General features: G+C 42.9%; 1 protein-coding gene across 1 annotated transcript in view; it reads left to right on the forward strand.

Annotated features, from left to right (window-relative positions):
- LOC119404624 (anillin) overlaps nt 1-22,968 on the forward strand; it is a 56,000-nt gene that overhangs the window by 3,661 nt on the left and 29,371 nt on the right. Inside the window, exons 3-8 of the mRNA XM_049418469.1 lie at nt 3,220-3,345; nt 7,467-7,709; nt 11,320-11,474; nt 11,861-12,122; nt 15,948-16,162; nt 21,231-22,039. Coding sequence (XP_049274426.1) covers nt 3,220-3,345; nt 7,467-7,709; nt 11,320-11,474; nt 11,861-12,122; nt 15,948-16,162; nt 21,231-22,039 — 1,810 coding nt within the window. The remainder of the gene's footprint in view (nt 1-3,219; nt 3,346-7,466; nt 7,710-11,319; nt 11,475-11,860; nt 12,123-15,947; nt 16,163-21,230; nt 22,040-22,968) is intronic.

Raw genomic sequence — 22,968 nt, forward strand, 5'->3', positions numbered from 1 at the left:
GCCAACTCTTCCGAATTGTCCGGGAGACTCCCGAATTTGGACCAAATCTCCTGATTGTACAAATGTCATCTCGAATCTCCCGAAAAATGGCCACCACAGCAGAGGCGGGTTTTTTTTTCCTCTCTTTTTTTCAAAAATCATGCGCGTACTTCAGCCTTTCCTGCTGTGGCGGTGCTGCGGAAGAGCACTTGCCGCCAAACTTCTATTTCATTGTAGCCATATCGTAGAGTACCGCTGAGAACATTCTAGGCACTGCGCATCTGGGGGAAGGCTGGCCGCGAGAAGCGCTCGCCACCGTACCGAAAGAAGGCGAGGGAAAAGTTATAGTCTCAACGGCGGTAAGTAAGCGGCCCCCATTGTGCTTTGCACTCTCGATATCGGCGTGCTTGGGAGAAACAGCGCCGCATTTCCCAATCTTGCCGCTATGGCCACCGTTCTGTTCATTCGCGGCAGTCGTTTCCGTTGAGCCTAGCCAGAACTTTTGTGTCTCCGTCTTGGCCCCCGCATCTTGTACGCTACGCCTACGCCGTCTGCCGTGGTTGTAGGGGTTGCGTGTTTCCAGAGTTCAGTTAGAAGGTCGATGGCGGCGTCAAAGTCAAAGAAATACTTGCAAGTGTTTCTGGACCCATACACAGCTGAGTTTCCGTGCTTTGTGACTTCGCGGAAAGGTGAGAAGTGCGGATTCTGTACCACATGCGCCTGTGAACTGCCAGGGGCCCTCACAAGTAAGAAGTTTGATTCAAGCAGCTCCAAACAAACATCCTTACCCCTTTCTGATGTCAGTCTCCAGTCTCAGTAATTTCCGCTATGCAAAAAGAACCCCCCCCCCCCCCCCCCCCCCCCCCCCCCCCCCCCCCGCTGCGGTCTCCCGAATTTTTATGCTGTGAGGTTCGGCAGGTATGTATGCATACATTTGACCGCGCATAACCCCCTGTAAAGGTTGTTTCACTGCCGCGTCTGGTTGCTGTGCCGTCAAACAACCCATCCAGGGGAAATCTGCACTGCCGCGAAGCCACACTTAAAGGTTAAATGTACATATTTTTTTAAGTTTAAAAGCGTGCTATGTGGGCTTATATGCACCAAGTATAGTAATATTTAAATTGTAACGTATTGCACCCCTTATAACTTGCACCCTACTGCTATTCAAATCTTGATACTAATCAAGGCTGCTGCCACTTCATTTCAAACCAAAAAAGTGGCATTTACTCATACCTAGTTCCAATCCTTAAAAATATTGTGCAAGGGCCATGGCAAAAATGCACATTTTTCTTAATAATATGTGGTAAATACTATTCGAACTATTCGATTCGAAATAATTCGACCAAATCACTATTCGCTTCAGATTCGCTTCGGGCCTCAAATTCACCATTCACCCATCTCTACTTCTAACATAGACTCATAAAGACGTGCGTCTCTCATAGAGACACCTGTTTGTTTTTAAGATAAAGAAGAAACCAAAGAAATGTTCAGTCCTTGTCTCCATGCCACATATCTGACTAAAATTGAAATTGTATAACTCTTAAATGGTCTAAAATTTTCTCACTGAAATTTCACACCACCTTGAGCAATCTGCTTCATAGTTTATTCTAGCTGATATATACAGAGTTGTGAGTGGCACTATGCATTTTGTTTTCTCTTGTGCTCTGTGTTTTTAGTGCCTAAAGCAGTTATATGAGCAGATACCAACTTGCCCAACAAGAAGTTCTCTTAGGATTTACACACAGTGGTCTCATTAAGCCATACTTGAAGAACCTATGAAATTCTGTTCCTCTTACCACAAGTGATCCACATTACTCAATATTTGCTAATCCTGGTATCTTTAAAAATGGATGTTAGGAAAGATAAATGGAACAGTATTAAAACTAAAAGAGCAGGCATAGAAACATTTATTGAATTGCCATGATAAAGAGCACTGCTTATGCACCCTAGTTGCTTTCCAGCTGTTGCAAGCTTGTATTGTGTCACATGACCTGACAATTTACCCCGTTCGCCAAAAAAATTCTTTAGTGTCTCCTTGGTGGAAGCAAAAATTCTTTAGATGGATTTCAATGCAAATTTTGGCATCTGTGCAGCAGTTAAATGCTATAAAAGTATTCATCTCCTGCAAAATGTTTTGTAGCATAAGGTGTCTGCCCAGTGAATAAGCAAGACACTGGAAACCCTAAGTGATCCAAGCAACTGCAATGCACTGTTCCCAATAACCGCCCATACACTTTCCAGCTGAGTAAAGTAGACCAGAGTACCATATTATGGAAACTCCAGGACTGATCCACCTTGCTTGGCAAGGAGGTGACTGATTAGATGCACCATACATCCAGAAAGAGGGCATAAGAAATGTTGCTTTGGGGATACTCAAGTTTGGTTGTTACATTGCTGCATAATTTCGCATTGAGGAGAGTTTGCAACCAACATACCTGTGGATGTTGTTCAGGAGGGGATCCATATAAGCCTATTCATTACATTACTGATCTTCAGTGTGTGAGCTATTCACAAAGATGGCAGCAAGACACAGCTAGGAAAGTTTAGGGAGGTTCTTAAAGAAAGCTTCGCTTTAAAAAGGCTACATATACGCCCATATCAACTACATCATGTCTGAGCTTTGTTCTTGTGGCCCCCGAGAAATGTCCTTGCTTAATGGCCAGCCTGAAGAGGCACATTGAACACCTGGAATATGTATTCTATAGTGTTGGCCCAACAGGTAACCTCCTCAAAGTCTGCTGATTTGAGCCTCTTGCTGGTAAAAAGTTTGGCTGAACTTGATTAGCTGTTTGTGGCAAGTGCCACCCCTCCCCCCTTTTTTTGCACAGAGTCTGAGAGAAACTAATCAAACTACAGCTTAACTGGGTTTGTCTTATTGACAGTCTGCTGTATAATGTGTAGTCTTCTAGTTGATGAACTATATAAAAAACTGATTAAAATATTTACTATGAAAGCAAGTAATACCCCTCGACGATCGCTACCTTAATTATTCCTTTTTCTAAAATTTTGCTTTTTCGTAAAGTACTGTATCTTGGTGTTTAGGAGAGGTTGCCGATACTGTAAACTGAAATGTTGGCTTTACAAAATGCTCTTTATAAACAAGTGCAATTTGGTCATTACACATACAGTGAGTACATTTCTCCTTGCTGCTTTAGTGAGCTTGAATAATTAAACAGAAATAGCAATGTAGTGCACACTCTGGTACTACATAAGTATTGCAGCACATAAATGATTTTCCAGCTGACACTGAAAAGAAGGTTTCACCTCCAAAGCGACAATGTCTTGGGGATGACAAGGAGAATGCAGATGCACAGTCAAAAAGAGTTGGAACATTGCGAAGCTTGAAGGAGTCTCCATCAAAACTGGGTAAGCAATTCCAAATGTGTTCTGTGGTAGTCAGCAACACTGAGAAAGTTTCACAAATTCTTGCTCACCTGTGGTTGTCTCGAAGCTACACTGGAAACCCTCTGAGATTTTGTAGTTGAAGAAAAAAATCGTCCTGCCCAGTGGTTGAATATGAGACCAGCACCTTTTCGGGGCAGTTGCTTTTCATCTGACCTAACCAAGGTGCTAACAGATCACAGGGCGAGGCCTAATTGACAACTACAATAAGCGCTATGCCAATTCAACGTCAATCCAGTTCTGCTGATTCGTGGTATTCATAGGTATGATTGCTCCTAAGCTTATTGAATGGAAACTGTCCTATGTATTTGTCCTTTGACCAAGAACTGTGTTCTGTATGCATTATCCTAATATACTTAGTGCAAAGATACTGGTGACCGCAGTCATTCAACAGAGAGAATCAAGAAGGTTGCGCTATTTTAGTTTGGGTGCTGTAAGCATGTGGGACTAAAATCGCAATTTTTGCAACAAAAAAAAAGAGCCTTTTTTTTTGCTTTTTGTTGTCGATTTCTAAACATGGGAAGAAGCTTCTTACTGACTGCAGTTATTCTCTGTGCAGTAAAAAAAAAGGAAAATTAGCTTTTTTTTACCCAGCAGTGGATGTGTTTCTCATCAAAAGTGCCTATGAATATTGTGCTCAAGATGTGATTGTGGAGTGGAAGAGGAGCCTGATGTAGAATCAATTCACTCGTTAGTTTGTTTAAGGTAGTGACAAGAGAGCTACTTATGCAGTGTTCACAGATGCAAAATGTGAATAAATTTACCAGGGCTTTAGTGTGGATGAGGTGCCCAATGACTTAAGCTTGCATCTTTGAGAATGGTTGAGACGGTAGTAGCCCTTGCTGTACTGGAGTTCGACAATGGAGTGTGGGACATAGGAAGGCTAAAGGCCCTACAGGCTCCAGCAAAGCTTTAAAGGGACACTAAAGGCAAATAACAATTTATGTCAGAGTGAAAGGTCAAGGTATGAGTGTGGTGTCGCGCATTACCAGTTTCGATTTCATAAGGTGTGGTGCAGAGGCACCACACCACGGGCATTTCATGTACCAACTCCTATAACTAATGTTATACACTCCCTGTGAATAAAGATGAGTCCTCTCCCCGTTCCCGGCCTGGCTTGACGTGTTCTGCGTGCGCTCCAGTGCGAAGCCGCCCTCCTTTCTTCCACCGGACGGTGCCTCCGGTGGCGATACAACAAAGTGGCGACGATGTTGGGATATGTCGACTACGGAAAATCGCGAAACTCTGCCGTGTTCGCTCTCCGACGAGCGTGTAGGCGAGCCCCAAGGCTGAAATCCATCACCTAACCGTCCCCTTCGTCCCAAACTGCACCGGAGAAAACCGGCACGGTACAAGGACTACGTTCCTAGATTACATACACATTTTTTTCTTCATAATACTCTACTTTCTCATATACTACTATACTGCTTACATACTACTTTCATATACTACTTGTAAAGAATGACAAGCAAGCACATAGCGTTGCAACTGTAGTCGAACTGGTGGTTTAGTAAAGAATGACAAGCAAGCACATAGCGTTGCAACTGTAGTCGAACTGGTGGTTTATTGGGCCAACCCGTTGGAGACCAATCCCGAGCCTGTGTTGCCAGACCACCTGGGTGCCGGCCCCCTACCGGTACACTACTTACTGCATAATCCTGTTTTTGGGGAACATAAAATGATAACTATTGTATAATGATGTTACTTATTTTTGCGAATTTTCTTACACATGTTACGTCATACGAACTTTCCAGTGCCTTGCCACTGTATAATGTTACATACAGAGCACAACTCCTTTCCTTATTAGGGGGAGATGATGTGGTGTCGCGCATTACCAGTTTCGATTTCATAAGGTGTGGTGCAGAGGCCCCACACCACGGGCATTTTATGTACCAACTCCTATAACCAATGTTATACACTCCCTGTGAATAAAGATGAGTCCTCTCCCCGTTCCCGGCCTGGCTTGACATGTTCTGCATGCGCTCCGGCGCGAAGCCGCCCTCCTTTCTTCCACCGGACGGTGCCTCCGGTGGCAATACAACAGTGAGAACATCTAAAATGTCAATATTATCAACAGCAGTGCTTTACTAATAGAGAAATTAAGGTAAATGTGGGACACGATGTGCGCCACGAGTGGGTCATTTTGAAAATGATCCCGATGACTTCAAGAGTCCCGAGTACAATTAACCACTAGTAGCCAAACTAGTGGCGAGAAAAAAAGAACTTTCCGTGCATCACAAGACGTAATAAAATGCTGCTGCTTCATTTCTGTTCAATTCATGCAAAAAAAAGAACCTCGGCGGCGGCCGGGCAGTAAAGGCGGCCAACATTGGGCATGGCAACTGCTATGTCAGAAGGCCCATTCAGGCGGGTGATTTGAAGTGCGCTGATGCCGTGTGGACTACTGAAACGCGATTTTCTTTTAAAATAAGCATTTCCTTGACACGAAACAAGCACTACCAGGTTTCTGGAATGCTATTTCAACAATCAACGTCGACTTAATATTTGCCTTTAGTGTCCCTTTAAATGCAAAGCATTTCTTTGTGAACCAAAGCCACTTTGACAGTTTCTATCTGTCTATCTAGCCGCCTGTGTATAGGCGCTCCGGTGCCTGTCTCCTTAACTTGGTATATACAACAAGTGACATAGGAAGATATGAGTGTATGATGAACACAATACCTAACCTAACCTAAGATTAACAGATCATGACACGAATAATGTGACGTGCCTGTCTCGTATGTCATGAAACCCTTTACTCCAGTCACGTGTGGTGCATACATGCATACCACGGCCCATGATATGCGGGTATGTGCCACACATGGCTGTCTATATCAATCTAGTAACAGAGAAAGTAGACATTGGAAAATCTATAAGACACCTTGTGTAGGTTAAAGAGAAAGACATACTGTTTGTTATAGTTGGCGATTTTAATGTAGCAGACAAGCGCTAAAAAATATGCTGCAACAACCCTTGGCCAGCAACTACGGGGTATAGATCGTGAATAAATATATTACATTAATGGTTGCCTATCAGTTGTATCAGTTGTGGTAGTGGTGGTGCTTGTGCAACATCAACTGTGGTTGCAATATTGGCTGTCCACCTTATGGCAATGTAATAAACCTTACATATATACTCCTTCGACAAAACAAGCTATGGTCTAGTGTTGCTCGTCCCAGCAGGAATACAACTATCATTGCTAACACTTCATTTCAGTGAAAGTGATGTTTGTGCTGTAACGTGAGTGCCGGTGTTACGTCAGGCAGTGAGCTACCCTTTACACGCCAGTGTAGTTGACGTGCCTGATGACCCCACGATATCTTATCTACTCAAATTACAGTCAAAGATGTCAATCCACCTCATAAGACTTGGCTCAAAGCCAAAAAGTGTGCCATAAGCAGCTACTCACTGACTGCTTCAGGTGAAATCAATTCCCACAATGCGTGGGATCTGCCAGTATTTTTTACCATCGTACTTGTTGACTGGGCAGGGACCTCCAATCTGTGTCAAATGTAGTGAGAGCTGACTGTATTCCATGTCTTGGAGTATTGGGAAGTTGAAGCAAAAAAAATAAAAAGCACTTTTGTCCAGCTAATTGGCAGTGTATTATCCTTAATCATACATTGCTTCTTGGTACAGGCTCATTCTTTGATACTTAGTCTGTTTTAAATTTTAGTGATTTTATAAAATTCTATGATGATTGTAGGCTGCATAGCATAGCCTCAGAGGCTACTGCTGTACTAGTTGCACCTAATAATGAATGTGTTTTGGGGCTACTCACAGATGAGCATCACTGAGGCTGTTTAGACCTATCCTCATGTTGTAGTATGTTGTTCAAAGCACATTTCTACATTTTTGTACTTTTAATGAATATATATTTTACAGACTTTACAGTGACTGCTCGGCCTCTTTACAGCAGCCATTTTCAATTCATTTTTCATTGGCAACTCATCACAACTTCCATGATGCTCTTTGGCCATATCTAACCCCTTGGCCACAAAATGCCACATCACAATTTAGCATATGAGTAATAGTATAAGTATCTTTTACGTTGTGTAGTCATTAACTCTAATTTTCTGTTGCTTCAGCATCCAAGAGTGCAGAAGATGCTGAATGGGTGGCATTACCAAGATATGCACTCGCTGGGGATGACAACGAGGCACCTAGGGGACTGGCAGCTCTCAGACGGAAACGTGATGTGTCACCAAATTTTGGCTCTAAGGAAAGTTGCCAGGCCCTCAGTCAGGCAGTGGCCCTTGATGACGAACGCAAGAGAGCACCCAGGGGCCTGGCAGCTCTTCGGAGAAGGCAAGAGGTGTTACTTGAAGCAGGTAACAAACTTTAGAAGGCTTTGTTCTTAAAGGGGCCCTGTGGCGCAAATTAATCGTGTCATTTTTATTGCTTCTTCTGGTACTGACTGTACTGTGAATTGCAGGGATATCGTAGTACAAGTAGGAATGCCAAAAACAAGTACATGGTTATAATTTTATTTCAATAAAGAAACCACCTTCTTCTCCTACTGCAGCAACACACCGCAGCAATTTTTGGCATTGGAAGTGATGTTTGTTCAGTGACAGTGACGCCTGTGGCTATGTTCTGATTTCGTGTTTACGTGGGAAGCAGCGCACTATCACCAACTCGCCCAACTTTCAACTTTACTGTGTTCTGATTTGCTTGACAAGCCAGGTCACACGTAACATTCGTATGGTCCCAGCTAGGCGACACGATTGTGCACTAAAAAATACGGAAACATTCTTTATGCTTCATCAGACACAAAAAGGAATTCTGTTTTCAAATATCATATTTTCTAAACAATTGCAACACTGCACTAGATGTGCTGTGCAACAATTTGAAAAGGCGCACCATGAAGTGAGACTTCTGGCATATGTCCATAAGAACCACAGAGCAATTGGAGCAACCAGTGACATCACTGGAAGAGTGAATGTGAAAGGGAATGTTTTCGCTCGTTGTCCACTCAGGTTTTGGCTAATAACTTCAGTTCCTATTCAACAATTTTTATCATTATTTTTTTGCGTTCATTCTATACTGCACACACTACATAAGGCAGTTGAAAGAACATTGCAGGGCGTGCCCCTTTAATGCCACATTAAAAAATTATGCTACCCTTTTTCCCATCGGCCCCCTTGTATTCTAGGATGTTTCTTCACTCAGCACTTCACCTTGACTGGAGAAAGTCTATGGTAGCACTGTTCCTCGACAGAAGTTGTCACTGCACTTCACTGACACTCCATGGCAATTCTTCAGGAGTGTAGCATCTTGTTCAGTTGAGTGACAGTGCTGTGCTCAGTGCAGTGGATTTAAAGAAGAGCTTCAAGTTTATATACGGGGGCAGTCTTTCAGCTGTGCTGGTTATGTTCTCTGCATGGTTATGGTCTCTGGTTATGTTCTCTGCTGTGCTGGCTATGTTCTCTGGTTCCTGTAAGTTCTACAATGACTTATTGCCTTTTTCCCCGTTATTTTTTGCGTGATTACTATTTTTTGGTGCATGGGATATTGGTGACCATGGTGGAACTGGTATGTTAAGGAAGAGAGATCATAGATTTAAAAAAAAGGGATAACCTGTACCAAATTTTAATGTTTTTATTCAAAATGTAAAGTGCTGGAAATGACTTTTTGTTTATGATGTCAGTGTTTCACTTCGATTTTTGGTATGCACTCATTGCAAAGCACTGCACGGACAGAAAGAAACACAGTTTAACAGGACACAAGTTCTGTCTCTGTAGTCCTCGGGATATGCACTCATTTGAAAGCACTGCACGGACATACAGAAACGCAGTTTAACAGGACACAGGTTAACAATACAGATTAACAGGCCACAGGTTCTGTCTCTGTTCCCCTCGTGTTATGAACTCATTTGAAAGCACTGCACAGACAGAAGCAAAGATTAACAGGACACAGGTTTGGTCTCTCTTCTTCTTGTGGTATGCACTCATTTGAAAACTGCACGGGCAGACAGGAGCACAGGTTAACAAAACACAGGTTAACCCTTTTAGACAATTTGTATACATTTTTGTACACCACTTTTTTTTTGCTAGTCGTGTCGACTAGTGGCTAAGAAAGAGCAAGATACACTGAGGCTTGAATGAATTGAATGTCCTGTGTAATAAATGTGTTGTCATTTAGCTTCATTTTGCAGCGTACCGTTGAATATAAATACTTTGCTGAAGGCACTTCCTTGTTCAACGAGTTGTTTGACATAACCATTCTCCGTGAGCCACATCAAAAGTAGAATTTTTCTCTGCTTGAAATGAATGTAACCGAAAACAAACCTGCACTATATTTCTAGCCTGAGATTTGATTCTATTCATGCAAAAACAGAACACGAATGACTTCAACATAAATGGATATGATTACAATTTAAGATTAATTACTATAAAACCCTTAAATCAACATAATATGACATTACTTTTGTTGCTATAGAATGTCAATTGCCTTGACATAACATTGTGTAAATTTGGCACATCTACAGATACAATCGAACCCACTTATAACAATATTCAAGTGCCACAAAAATTCCATTGTTATAACCGATAATTGCTGAAGAACGCTTGCATGAAAAAAAGCAAAAAGGGGGACAGCAGTCTGTTGTGAGAAAACTAAAATATTGGATGGGATATGTCAACAGACATCGGTGATAAGGACGACAAAGCTTCCAATTTCTTGGACATGCTTGAAAATTCGGATGCTTTCACAGTACCGCCACAAGCCCCAAAGAGTCAATGTATGAGAAAGTCTGAAGTTTCAGACGCTGAAATTCTTCAAAGTCTCAACTTCTTACTCAAATTGCATGTCCGAAACTGCATTAACAGAAGCCACCGCCGCTCCAGCTCTGCTGTGAAATTAAAAGTCAGCTTTGCCGTAATGTCAGAACGCTATGCGGTGAAGCATACCGGGACTACGCAGGCGCACGCATGCCTGACAATACTGAGAGCGCTACAAAGCAGGTCGTATTGTATGAGCGCGCAAAAGACGGGGTTGTGGGCGGGGTTGTCAGCAGCTTGAATTTCTCGTTTTCTTCTTTCTTTTCAAGGTTTTCGCGTTCCATTGCATTTCAGCACGGACACCCAGCAGCTAGAATTTATTGTTTAACCAATAATACGGCATGGGGGCATTGTTGTAAGTGGGTTATTTCACCATAGAGAACGTACAAAAGTTGACGGTGCAGCAGCCTCTCATTGTTATAAGCGATATATTGTTAAAACCGGCATTGTTATAAGTGGGTTCGACTGGTAGTTTTTTATAGGTCATGTATGAAAAGGTTAGCACATTCTGTCTCTGTTCTCCTCATGGTAGGCACTCATTTGAAAGCGCTACACGAACAGACAGAAACACAGGTTTCTGGTGACAAGACCACTTGTCATAACGCTGGCTCCAGCGACACCCCCTATTCTTGAATATTGTATTAAATGGTATCGCATTAGTACACGGCTACATGGCAGTGAAGCTCACTTAAGGCAAACCTGTCAAAATGGCACACAAGTAAGAACCTTGCTGCATGCAGGATCAATTTATATTTTAAGACATGTACCTTGCTTCTCTTTTTTCTATGGCATGTAATTCTCTTCAGATTCTATATTGTATTTAACAGTATCTGCCAATACAGTGCCGTTTCATTGGTGTAAATATTTGTGGTGTGAGGAGTGATTGCATTAGTAGTACTAGTAGAGTAAGCACACTTGCAGGGTTGCAGTGAACATTGCAGCTTTAGATAATCGGTATCAAGAGTGCTGGTGAACATTCTCGATATACATGTAGGATTGTGCTACACTTTTGTGTGCAATTTCCAAGGAGATGTGTGCGAAACTGTTCGATATACTTAAGTTTGATTCCGTGTGTGTGTATATGCCACATTTTCCTGATGAATTTGTCTTATTTAGCTGTGTATAATTTCGCACTAAGAAACCATTGTCTGCATTACAGATATAGTTCCATCTAGCACCAGTGGGTCAAAATCAACCCTTGCGAAGATAGACAAGCCTAAGCAGCCTGCTAGCAGTAATGAGGTGGAGGTGAACAGACTCCATGCAAGTTCACAGAAGAATAACAACTGGGACCCCAAGGTTATTGCCAGCTTGGTATGGTGCTGTTCGCTGCAACAAGCACCATTGTATGTTGCTTGCAGCTGCTTTTTTTGAAGCACTATGTCATGATTCCCACCTCTTTCACCTCTGTGCATGCATGGATGTTGTATTGCGCATTATATAAATAATAATGTAAGCTTAAGATTTGAAGATAGGCTGGCAAGCATGTTACTTCTCCTATACAGTAACCAAGCAGTAGTTGCTTTAATAAATTTGTTTCTCTCTCTCTCCTATACGCAAATATTCACTCTGTTCTTTGTGTTTAATGTGTCCTGCACATAGTGTAAGTACCCACAATCACTGCATAGTTTTCCTCTGATAGGGCTGGAAATTACCTGCATGTTTTGATTGTGTAAAGTATTGTTTGCTTTTCGTTTCAGGAAGCCCAGGGCTTCATGAAATCCCCATCGGCTTCAAAGTTAAGCTACTCATTTAAGCCAAATGCCTGCCATGAAGCACCTGACAACTCTGATTGCCTTTCTGGAGTGGAAACATATGAAGTGTCCAGCACTGTCTCTCCTCCGCTGCCACCACCATTGCCCTCAGCGAAAACTGTTGTCAACACTAAGAAAACAGTAGCAAAAGTGAACATGCCCAGTGTAACAACCATGCACCAGCAACCACTAAATAATTCTCGTCAAGGTGAGCTGCCTTTCTTTTTGTATAGGTCACGCAAGGTTTCATAAATAACTTTTGGTCAACATGTAGTGAAGAACACTATTTGATCTTTGACAGTCAAGAATGGAAAAATACCGTTTAGGGAGACAACAGCAGGCCCACTTGACAGATTGTAATTTTTTTACATATAAGTGAACTCTCAGTATTCAAGAGTTCCGTCACCTCGCTGAGGCCTTTTGTGTAAGTTTGTATAAGTTTGTGTAAATATTCGAAAGTTTCAAATAGCAAATTGAATAGTATTGTGCTCCCCAATTTAGTCCTGAAATTGAAGTACTATAGCTGTTAAAGTAAAAATATTTTTCAGACATTTATCAAATATGTACATTGTCGACTATGCATTGTTAAATATAAAACTGAAACACTAATGCAATAAACATCACCCAATTCACACAGCACATCAACGTGGGCAGCGCACTTGTCAAGCCTGAGTGCACCGGTAAGGTGTGCACTCAGGCAGGCACACCTTGCCAGCTTAACGCAATTGCTCACAATGAAATGTATTTGTTCAAACGCACTAATTGGCAGTGGGTACTTGAGGACATGGGTTTTATTCCTGTCCACGGTGGCCACATTTTGATGGGGGTGAAATGCAAAAACACTCATGTAACTTAATTTAGGTGCATATTAAAGAACCCCAGGTGGTCAAAATTTATTTGAAGTCACCTGCTACAGTGTACCTCATATTTTATTGCATCACACTTCATAGAGTAGTGGCACCATCTGGCTCAACTAATAGAGTTATGAAGCCTTTTCTTGTTATTCAGTCGCAAATGTATATAGTACACAGATATTGTATGGCTAATAAGACTACCTTGCTAACCTTTATACGAGAAAGAAGTTCGTGGAAGGTAAAGGCTTCTAGTGATGAGAAATCATTGAACAGGGAATCTCGCTAAAGCCAACGTTTCAACGAGTGAACTTTTCTTTGTCAGGGCAGAAACTGCCTTCCTCAGTGGCGTGTTCATGTATGCCTTGCTCACTCTCCCCCAACCTCAAAGATGGAGGAGAAGAGCAAGCTGGGAAGCAAAGAAGGGAGATGAAAGGAAGGAGGGAGGAGTAGGCTATTGAGAATACAGAGGTTGGCCTGACAAATGGGGTTGGTGTTGTAGTAAAGTAAGGAACAAAAAGGGGTAAATGGTGCTACAACACCGATCTGCCTTTCCTGCGTGCCTGGCACCCTCAGTTTCGATATTGCCTGCAATGGGGCCTTGAAACTCAGTGATGATTATCTCAAATTATGTGCTATTTTGTTTTTAATCTAAAATATGAGTATGCTATAAATTGTGACACCCTACAACTTTTCGGCCTCAACATGAAATAGAGTTCGTGTACAAAGACACCAGGTGCCTTACTGTCATAGCATTCTAATAAAAAATCGTGCTGCCTAAAAAAAAACACTATGTATTTAACTGAACCTCTTAGGTATTCAAAGAACGAAAAGCAAGCACACATGCATAAAAAAGGCATATGGTGATAACATGTTTGGCTGAAGGCAGTCGCAAGTATGAGCTTTTGTTCGATGTCAATCCCGTTTTCTTGTTTTTGATTGGAACTGGTTCTCAGTAAAAGATACAACTTCAGATAGATGGGCCAGTGCAAGTTATTCACCCAATACATTATCTGGCCTTCCTGGTGAACATACAGTAGAACCCCACTGTTACATTCCTCACTGCTGCGTTTTCCCGGCTGTTACGTCATTTTCCGTCAGTCCCGGCATAGCTCAAATAGGATACAATGTATTGGGAACCCCGGTGTTACATCGTAACTGTCAGACCGTTCCCGTATGATACGTCGCGAAGTGCTCTCGGAGCCGACCGAGTGACTACCGAAGAGAGCGGTCATTGGTGCATTTTCACGCAGCTTGGCCTGGTTTGACCGTAACGTTAGGCGCATGAGAGGTGCAAGCAACAGGATCTTTCGATTGATGCAAACAAATGCATCGCCTTCGAGATTCGTACTGCAAAGATGGTGTGTATGACGTAATTGCTCGCGAAAGCAAGGCCTTTGAGATTGGCATTTACTATTGACAAAAGCATAGCCTTTGCGATTTGTATTTCACAAACATGGCGTTTATGACGTAATTGCTTGCGAAAGCAAGGCCTTCGAGATTAGCATTCACTTCTGCCATCGCGTTGGCGTAGACTCATCATCATCGTTATTTGTCGGAGGACGGGAGGAGTTCGAGCTGGTTGGAGCTCGCATGGTCGTGCACGCGGTTCACGGTCGAACTCGCCGCGCTGGTCGTCATTGCGTGTGCTTAGTTCTTTCATACCTACAGCTGTTGGTAAAAAAATGACATACGTTGATTACATTTCTGCGGATGAGGCCATCCCCAGCTCCGCGTTTCTATCTGTCGACTAGATCGTGGCTCAGCGCACCAATTTTTGTGCTGCTCATAAGCACTGAAATAAAATTCTGTACCACTAAATATTTTGTCGTTTTTCCTGTTTTTCGGCTCTTGCGTTTCCCGTCTCTTACGTTTATTTTCTACGGTCCCTTCAAAAACGTATCAGCGGGGTTCTACTGTAGTTTTGAAGGGCACGTCGTTAAGCAGTCCACATTTTGAACAATGTCATCAAAGAAATTTCGCGACGAAAACACGGACAGAAGACAAGTACAAACACAGCGCAAACTGCAACTGCCACGGGTGCTCTGTTGTGGGATCCGCTAGACGAAGGTACTCCTGAAGCACATGGCGTGCTGTGGGAGGACCAGCGCTGCTGTGAACCTGTACCGAAAGATACTGCCTGGAGAGCCTTGCCTGGTGGTTCCACTCGGAACGTAGGATCCTACAAACTCTGGCTGAGTGTCCTGCCGAAGGAGAAAGCCTCCGAAAAGGGCAACCAAGTCCGGCGGGATGATCTTCTTGCGTAAACAAAAGGAGAGCATCCGTGCTTTGCAGACAGTTGCAGCAATAAGGGACACAGTGGCACAGGGGTCACGAAGAACATTTAGAAAAGGGCCCATTGAACTAGAAATGAACTTAATGAGAGCAGCATTTTGGGCTAGTTGGTGATCCATGATATCAAAGAAATTGCGCGACGAAAAAAAAAAAAGAGAGAGGATGACCTTATTTTTAGGTCTGGCGGTCCCATGCCGCCAATTTCCGACAGGGTAGGTGCTCTCCCAAGCGACTATGAACTTCGTTCTGCCGAGCACCAGGCCGGAAGTGCGCTTGTCCCTATTTTACCGGTAGGTACCTGGCGGAAGCAATTCTCTGCCTCCCACAGCAGTGGCGGATGCTCGACTATTTCACCAAGGCTGTGGTGGGTTAAGGTGCGCCCAGGGGTCTTTGCAGAACCTTATGGGGCCACCTTTCGAGATGACTACCCAGAAACAACCGAACGCCAGGTCGGTGTACTCCTCTACCCATTAGGAAAAACCAGTGGGTTTCCGGTCGGCACTGGGAATCGAACCCGGTACCTCCCGCATTGGAAGCGGATGCTCAACCATGCAGCCACCACAGCGGTGTTTTCGTCGCGCAATTTCTTTGATGTCCTGGATCACCAACTAGCCCAAAATGCTGCTCTCATTGAACAGTATATTGAGCAACTAAGATAGTTTGTAGATTGTAAAACACTGTTGTGGCTGCCACATGTGGCTTGAGTGTTTGCTAGTTGGCTCATCGCATATTGCATGGCGACATATGTTGTGTTGTGCTGTGTTCTATTTGTGCTTGGCTTGGCATCTTTGTTTAAGTGCTGTGCCCTGCAAAAATGTAGCGACATACTGAGTGCAATGCATGTAAGCTCTGATGAGGAGTGATTTAATTATGGGACCACAATGCAGGTGGTTTGCCACAAAGGTCTGAAGCTCAGCAAATGGTACGAGATCCTAGTGAGCTGTCACTGCAGCAACGGAAGGCTCTCTTTGAAGCTGCAGTGGTTGCTGAGCAGGCACAGCAGCCCTGTGAGGCACCTGAGAATTTGTCTGTGGCCCAGCGTAAGGCACTGTTTGAACAGCAGATGAAACTCTCCAAGGCAGCAGCAGAGCGCTCATATCCGGTGGGTGGAAGTTAGGCACTAGACTTCTGGCACATGTAAGGCTGCCCAGTTCTTTGAAAATATTTCCATCTATATCATGGAAGTACTAGCGCATGTAATTTTTCGTTGTTGTGACATAATGTTAAGTAAAAGGGGATCTGTTTTATACACAATCACACTCGTAACTTGAACCCATCAACTCGCCTTGCAGAAGTGTCTGCTTCAGCAGGCATTTGGTGTGTAACATTACCACGGATGCGAACTGAAGGAGGAGCCTGCAAAACTTTCAAACTACACTTCTGAGCATGCTTAGCATGCCCACATTGTGTCCGCAAATCACACAATGATGAGTCTGGAGCACTGCTGCCGCGTGAGTTTCCTGCTGCTCACAGACTACGGAAGTGCGTATCGATGTGCAGTGACTTCATTAAATCCAAAGAGCAATGAACAATAATTTCTCTAAATAATAAACTGTTTGAATTAATGGGAAATAAACGGTGTCTAGTCAAACTATCTCTCAGTACCTGCAGAACCCTGCTCCCTATGTGGAACCCAGTTTGAGAACCCCTAACAGCGGCAGATGCAAGTGGTGGGTGGTGGGGTGGGGTGGGGGGGGTCTGTAAGGACAGTCACTTCTCCACTCTGTCTCGAAAACCAGGAGGGAATGACATTTTGATGCCTGTCGCTCGCAGAAACCATACGTGCCATGCTCACCTTGTCACCATTTTAAACAGTGTTGCCAACCGTAGGGTAATTACCCTACTCGTAGGGTGTTTTCGAAATTTGCTAATTCCGCACTTGTTGATTCGGTTCGCTTTTGTAGTGAGGTAATTACGCATGTTTGCTTGTGAACTTTGGTTTTATCTTTGCTTATATGGAGGATGGCTTAACTAGTTATGCCTTTCAATGCGCACTAGTTACGTCGTCTATGTAAGTAGTGCGTAACAGAGTGCATTCGTCGACTCTCGCAACCCCGTGACTGGTGAACACAAAGCTATGTATAACTTTGCACACACACTGAAACCGCTGTTTGATAGAAAAAAAATACAATAAAATGCCTCCCTTATTTCACTGGAAGAAAACTCACTATACGAGCATACTTCCCCAGGAATTGTGCTACCTAGCACAAATGCAGCCATTGGGAGATGAACTATGTAAAACAGAACGAAAAAAAACACGAACATTTGTACATAGCTAAATAAGGCTATCGCACAATTTAGCTTAGCCTTTGCTAAATGCAGCATTGGAAAAATGCTGCTTCAAAAGTGCTGTGAAACAGTGCTACATCTGCTCTGAACTCTTTCTTACTGCTCTAAACGTGCTCAAAAAGGTCTTTCTGGTTGCTCCAAGCCTGCTACAAAAGGCACTTTTGCCTACTCCCAGGACTTCTCCTGAACCCATGTACCCTGTTCCAGGCACGTAGTTAGGGGGGGGGGGGGGTGGCACCCGAAATTCGTCCAGCCTTCTATATTCCTGGGCAACTTTTTTTTTTTTTTCTTTTCACTGACAGCCCAATTGATGGCTACTCTGTTTCCATAGAGTAGCCCTTGTTTACATCAGAGCAGCATTTCTCGTTGGCACACTAATAAGAATGTGAACTAAAAAATTAGACTTACTGCTGTACTGCTCCAAGCAATCCAAAACTCTATTTTTCAAGCTCCAAATCTGCTTCGAAACAGTTCCTTCTGTTCGAAATCTGCTCCAAAGCAGCTTTTTTCCTGCTCCAAAAATTTCTCCATATCCTAAACTGGCTGAACCACCACTGATTTACTTCATTGATGTGAGCATCAGTGTGCCAGCACTGATGCCCCAGGGGTGCTCCTGGGCATGTTCAATAAACAATTTAGTGATTATTATTATGAAAGGTTTACAGGACTTGTCATCATGAACAACTGACTTCAATGTAGCTAATCCTGTAGATGGTTTGGTGACAACATCACCTTTTAAAAGAAATTTTTGTTATACCTTTTGTGTTAGTAATGTTACACAAAAATAGTTGTTTGTTTATTGAACGTGTCTTTTGGCAAGGCTATACAAATTTTTAATGAAAAAGTTTGAGCATAAGAAATGTGGTGCTATTGTAGAAGAGTACTTAGGTGAGGCGGACATACAGTAATACCTCGTTAATTCAAAGTCACTGGGACTGTGAAAAATCTTCGAATTAAGCGGGTTTTCGAATTAACGAAACATACAAAAAGCGGGATGCAAGGAACTTTGAATTACTAAAAGTAATCAGAGGTGGTCGTTTGCTGTGCCTGCTAGTTTGTGGCTCCAGTGGTTATGTTTTCCAGCAATATCTGGTCCCAATTTTGCTGCAAACCCGAGGAAATAGCGGGCTTTGTTGCTGTCAGCTCAATAAAAAAGAAAAGAAAAAAAACGGTCTCGTGGTCAGCTGAAATGCGCACCTGCGGAAAAGGTGTGCTTCACTGCAACACAGTGGTGACACTATGTTGCAGTGAAGCACATCTTTGAAGCACATCAGTGGTGACATGTGGGCAGCATGTCACCTGCTCCTTGCAGCATCAGCGCGTCATGATGCAACCATTCGGCCATTCTTTCTAGTAAAATTAAGAATTTAATAATGGCCAGTGTGATGGAATTGGCGATGTGCTCTGGCTGGAAAACATTATCATTGAAGTTTTCGAACTGAGTTTTCAAAGTAGGCAATACAGGCAAGAACTCTGTTAGCGATGCAAGGGCGCGAATTGCCGGAGCAACCGCCAATCAGAGGTTCGCATACATCGCGAATTCCGTCAGACCGTCCTTTATTAATTTCTTCATTTTCCCAGAAAGAATGGGTACATCACGATGCGCTGATGTTGCGAGGAGCATACAACATGCTGCCCGCGTCTCACTGCTGTGTTGCAGTGAAGCATGCCTTTTTTTTTCGCAGGCACACATTTCAGCTGACCACGAGACCGTTATTTTTTTTTGCACTGGCAGCAGCGAGGCTGGGGTGCTTCACCTGTCACTCATTGTTATCGCTACCTCGCATTGCCTTGTGGCTCCTAAAGGCCGTCATTTCCGCAGATTTGTGGCGAAATCGGGATCGGGAATTGGCACATGGCACCCAAAGTTTTCGAATTAACCGGGCTGGTGCTGACTGCCACTTCAAATTATCCACTAAAATTTATCTTGCAAAATATGGGATTGCAGAAATCTTTCGAATTCAGTGGCATTTCAAAATAACCGTGTTGTTGCTGTGTGTTAACAAGCATGAGTAGCCATAGAAGTGGTAGGAGCAAACGCAGCGAGCTCTGTTATCTTGCAAGCGATCACGATCATTCAGGAAATGGATGTCGCCAACAAGACTGGTATCTTGCAAGCAGTCTCAATCGGTCAGAAAAAATGTCGCCACTTGTTCGGTGATATCACAGAGCTCACTCTCCATGATCCCGAATCCGAAAGTAGCTATTCTTTGCTAGGCTGCGCTCTTTGAAGAATAGAATAGATTCTCAGCAAAAGCAATTGGAACTCACGGGCTCATTTACCAAAAATGAAAGTTTTTTTTTTCTTGGTAAGCGCACTGCTGCAACAAGTTAAGCAGCCAATCAATCTTTTTTGGAGCTGCATGCGGTTACAAGCCGCACTGTTATCAGCTCTGTAAAATTATGCAGGTGCTTTCTGATAAAGCTGACTTAAAAGCTTTTTGTTCAGCAAATGCATAGCGGAGACTGTAATTCGTTATGCCGTAATGGATTTTGCATGATTCTGAAAATTCGACGAGCAATACATGTCAGAACACATAAAACGTGGCCACCATAAATGAGGTCGCCGCAATTCACGTTGCCATTTTGCTTTCATGTGATTTCAGACTGCAGATTTTTGTTTGTGGCATGCAACAGTTTTTAATGTTGCGCATTCATTGGAGGAGTGGAGTGCAATTTGATTCGGCTAGGTGAGCATGATAGCATCGGCATCACATCACTCTAAGCAACACATGAAGTTTCGATGACAAGCTGTGGCAGCAGAAATGGTGTGACAGCTTCTCTTATCTCGTACACATTACCAGAGTGCACTAGCTGCATTTTTGTCCGCGTTACGCGTGGCATATGGTCATTGTGAAGAGGACTTCAAACATGGAAAAACAGCGTGAACACAGGACGAAGGAGATGACACGAGCACGGGCGCTGACTGCCACCTGAAAATTTTTATTGAAGAAACCACATATATATAGAAACAGGAAAGCATGAAAACAGATTATGTTACAATTTTAATCACGTGTGTGACGTCAGATAGCAAATTTCCTTGTCTAGCAGATCAAGCTACGGAACGCTTGCGCATTGCGCGTCCCTTTGGTAGACAGATAGAAAAGCTTTCGAGCAGTCAGTGCCCATCCTTGTGTCATCTTCCTTCGTCCTGTGTTCGCGCTGTTTTTCCATTTTTGAGTTATATGTGCCAACTAGCCCACCTTTCGCCGCTTGAAGAGGACTTTGCTGGCGCGGCATCAAATCATGGTCACTGGATCTCAGGTTCAACAAAATTGATTTTTTTTGCATTATCATTAGTTTTTTTGCATGTTACTGTATTATTTGCACATTCTTGCAGCAATTTTCATGTAAAAATACTGTTACATGGAAAGTGGCGCAAATACGTGGTGAAAGACGAAATTATGCTACTTCTACAACTGATACAATCAATCCCTGAGGAAGGGACCGAATGGGTCCTGAAAAGTCGGATCCATCTGAAATCTGTGGCTGGTGCCATTTCAGCATCTAGAATTAACATATGGAACAGGTGTTCTGATAAATCTTTTGTTCATGTTTCAATTTATGTTGAAGGAACATTGAGCATGAACGTCGTTGTGATGTGTATATTCACTAGCAAGGGGTACAGCTTGACGCCTGTTTCCATAGAGTGCCCTACTCTTATGCTGAGCTTCTGATAATATGTTTTTTGTTCATTATTGGGCCACCTTACCATGATGTTGGTATGTCACGTTGTACTCCTTGCCGTTTTTATTGCTGTATTTTTGCTTATTGTTAGTTTTTTATCTAATGTACCTACACTGTAGCTGTTCTCAATGTTAAAACAGTTTGCCTGTGTTGTATATTCTACATGTAATTTCTCTTTCTTTTTTTTCTTTCAGACAGTGAAGCAAAACAAGCCTCTAGAAAAGCTTGCGAGTAACCAAGCCAAAACCTCTGTTGCACCAAGTCACTGTGAGGTCACAGTGGAGGAGCCAGAGCGACACTGCAGTGTTGCTGAGGCACGTGCCAGGCTGGAGGCTATGACACAGCAGAAGGAACGGGAATTGACACCAGAGTTTCAAAGCTTCAAAACTGTTACACTGCTATCATCTGTTTCTAACAATGCTTGTCCTGGAGAAAGTCCTGTGAGTAGTACTGGCAGTGTAGGAAGCATCACACATGCACATTTTTCTACTATGGTACAGCCTACACCAAAACGTGTGGAGATGTCAGTGTCTGACTCATTCGAGGAGTGTGAATACAAACCTCATGTTGGCATTGTTTCAGAGAATAGCTCTGACTTGTCAACTTCGAGTGAGAGTCCCAGAACAGTGCAACCAGCAGTCCTAAGCTCAACATATGAAGATGAAGTTATGGATGAGTCTGGCTTAGGGGATAGCTGGGAGCAAACACTAGAAGATGTTGAAGGTGCAGCTCGAAAAATGGTCAGGAATCCCTGTGATGTGGCTGCATATGACAAGCATTATGCTCAGGTAAAGGCATTGGAGGAAGAAATAGCAAAGCAAAAGGCTCTGATGACGGAAAGCACGACAGAGACCCGAGAAGAGTTTAGAAACCACAATTTTGAAGTCAACAAAGAGGGCACCTCTCCCGAAAAAGAGTGTGTAGTGGGTTCCATGAAGAAAGAAGTATCGAAAAATCGTCTGTACCCTGAACTTCCCCCCATGGACTGGAATGATGTCCCTACGTAAGTACTTTGTCTATGCACTCTCTTTACAGTGTTGTTTTGAGCTTAGATTGCAGCTAGAAATGCCAGAAAGAAACTTTTCTTCTGGCATTTACCAAGCATAACCTCGGAGAAATATTCTGAGGCATTTGTGTATAATTGTCTCTGTTATTCACGCTGTCATGCAAATTTTTACTTGAGCTCAAAGAATGAGAATTATGACACAATATCTCCATCTGGAAAGTTATGTCCATATATCTGTCCAAGGAATAATTTCAATAATTTGAAGTAAACCGCTCCAATGTTTATTGCTAAAATTATGGATGGGCGAATATTCGGGCGTTTCGAATATTTGAACGAATATTACAGTATTCGAATTCGCTTCGATATGAATTTAGATTATTCGAAATTTCGAAGTATTCGAAATAAACGAATATATGTATACATTTGACCGCACATAACCCCTGTAGAGGTGGTTTCACTGCAGCGTCTAGTTGCTGTGCCGTGAAACAACCCATTCAGGGGAAATCTGCACTGCCGCGAAGCCACACTTCAAGGTTAAATGTAGATATTTTTTAAAGTTTAAAAACGTGTTATTATGGCTTATATGCGCTGAGTATAGTAATTTTTAAATTGTAACGTCGACTTATAACTTGCACCCTACTTCTATTCAAATCTTGATACTATTCAAGGCTGCTTCATTTCAAACCAAAAAAGTGACATTCACTCATGCCTAGTTCCAATCCTTAAAAATATTGTGCAAGGGTCATAACAAAAATGCTCATTTTTCTTAATATGCGGTAAATACTATTCAAGCTATTCTATTTGAAATTATATTCGACCAAATCACTATTCGCTTCGGATTCACTTCAAACCTCAAATTCACTATTCGCCCATCCCTATCTAAAATCTGTGGCAGTTTGGTGTAATACCATGGGCACTTGTGAGTA

The sequence above is a fragment of the Rhipicephalus sanguineus genome, chromosome 1, assembly GCF_013339695.2.
Source record: "Rhipicephalus sanguineus isolate Rsan-2018 chromosome 1, BIME_Rsan_1.4, whole genome shotgun sequence".
NCBI lineage: Eukaryota > Metazoa > Arthropoda > Arachnida > Ixodida > Ixodidae > Rhipicephalus > Rhipicephalus sanguineus.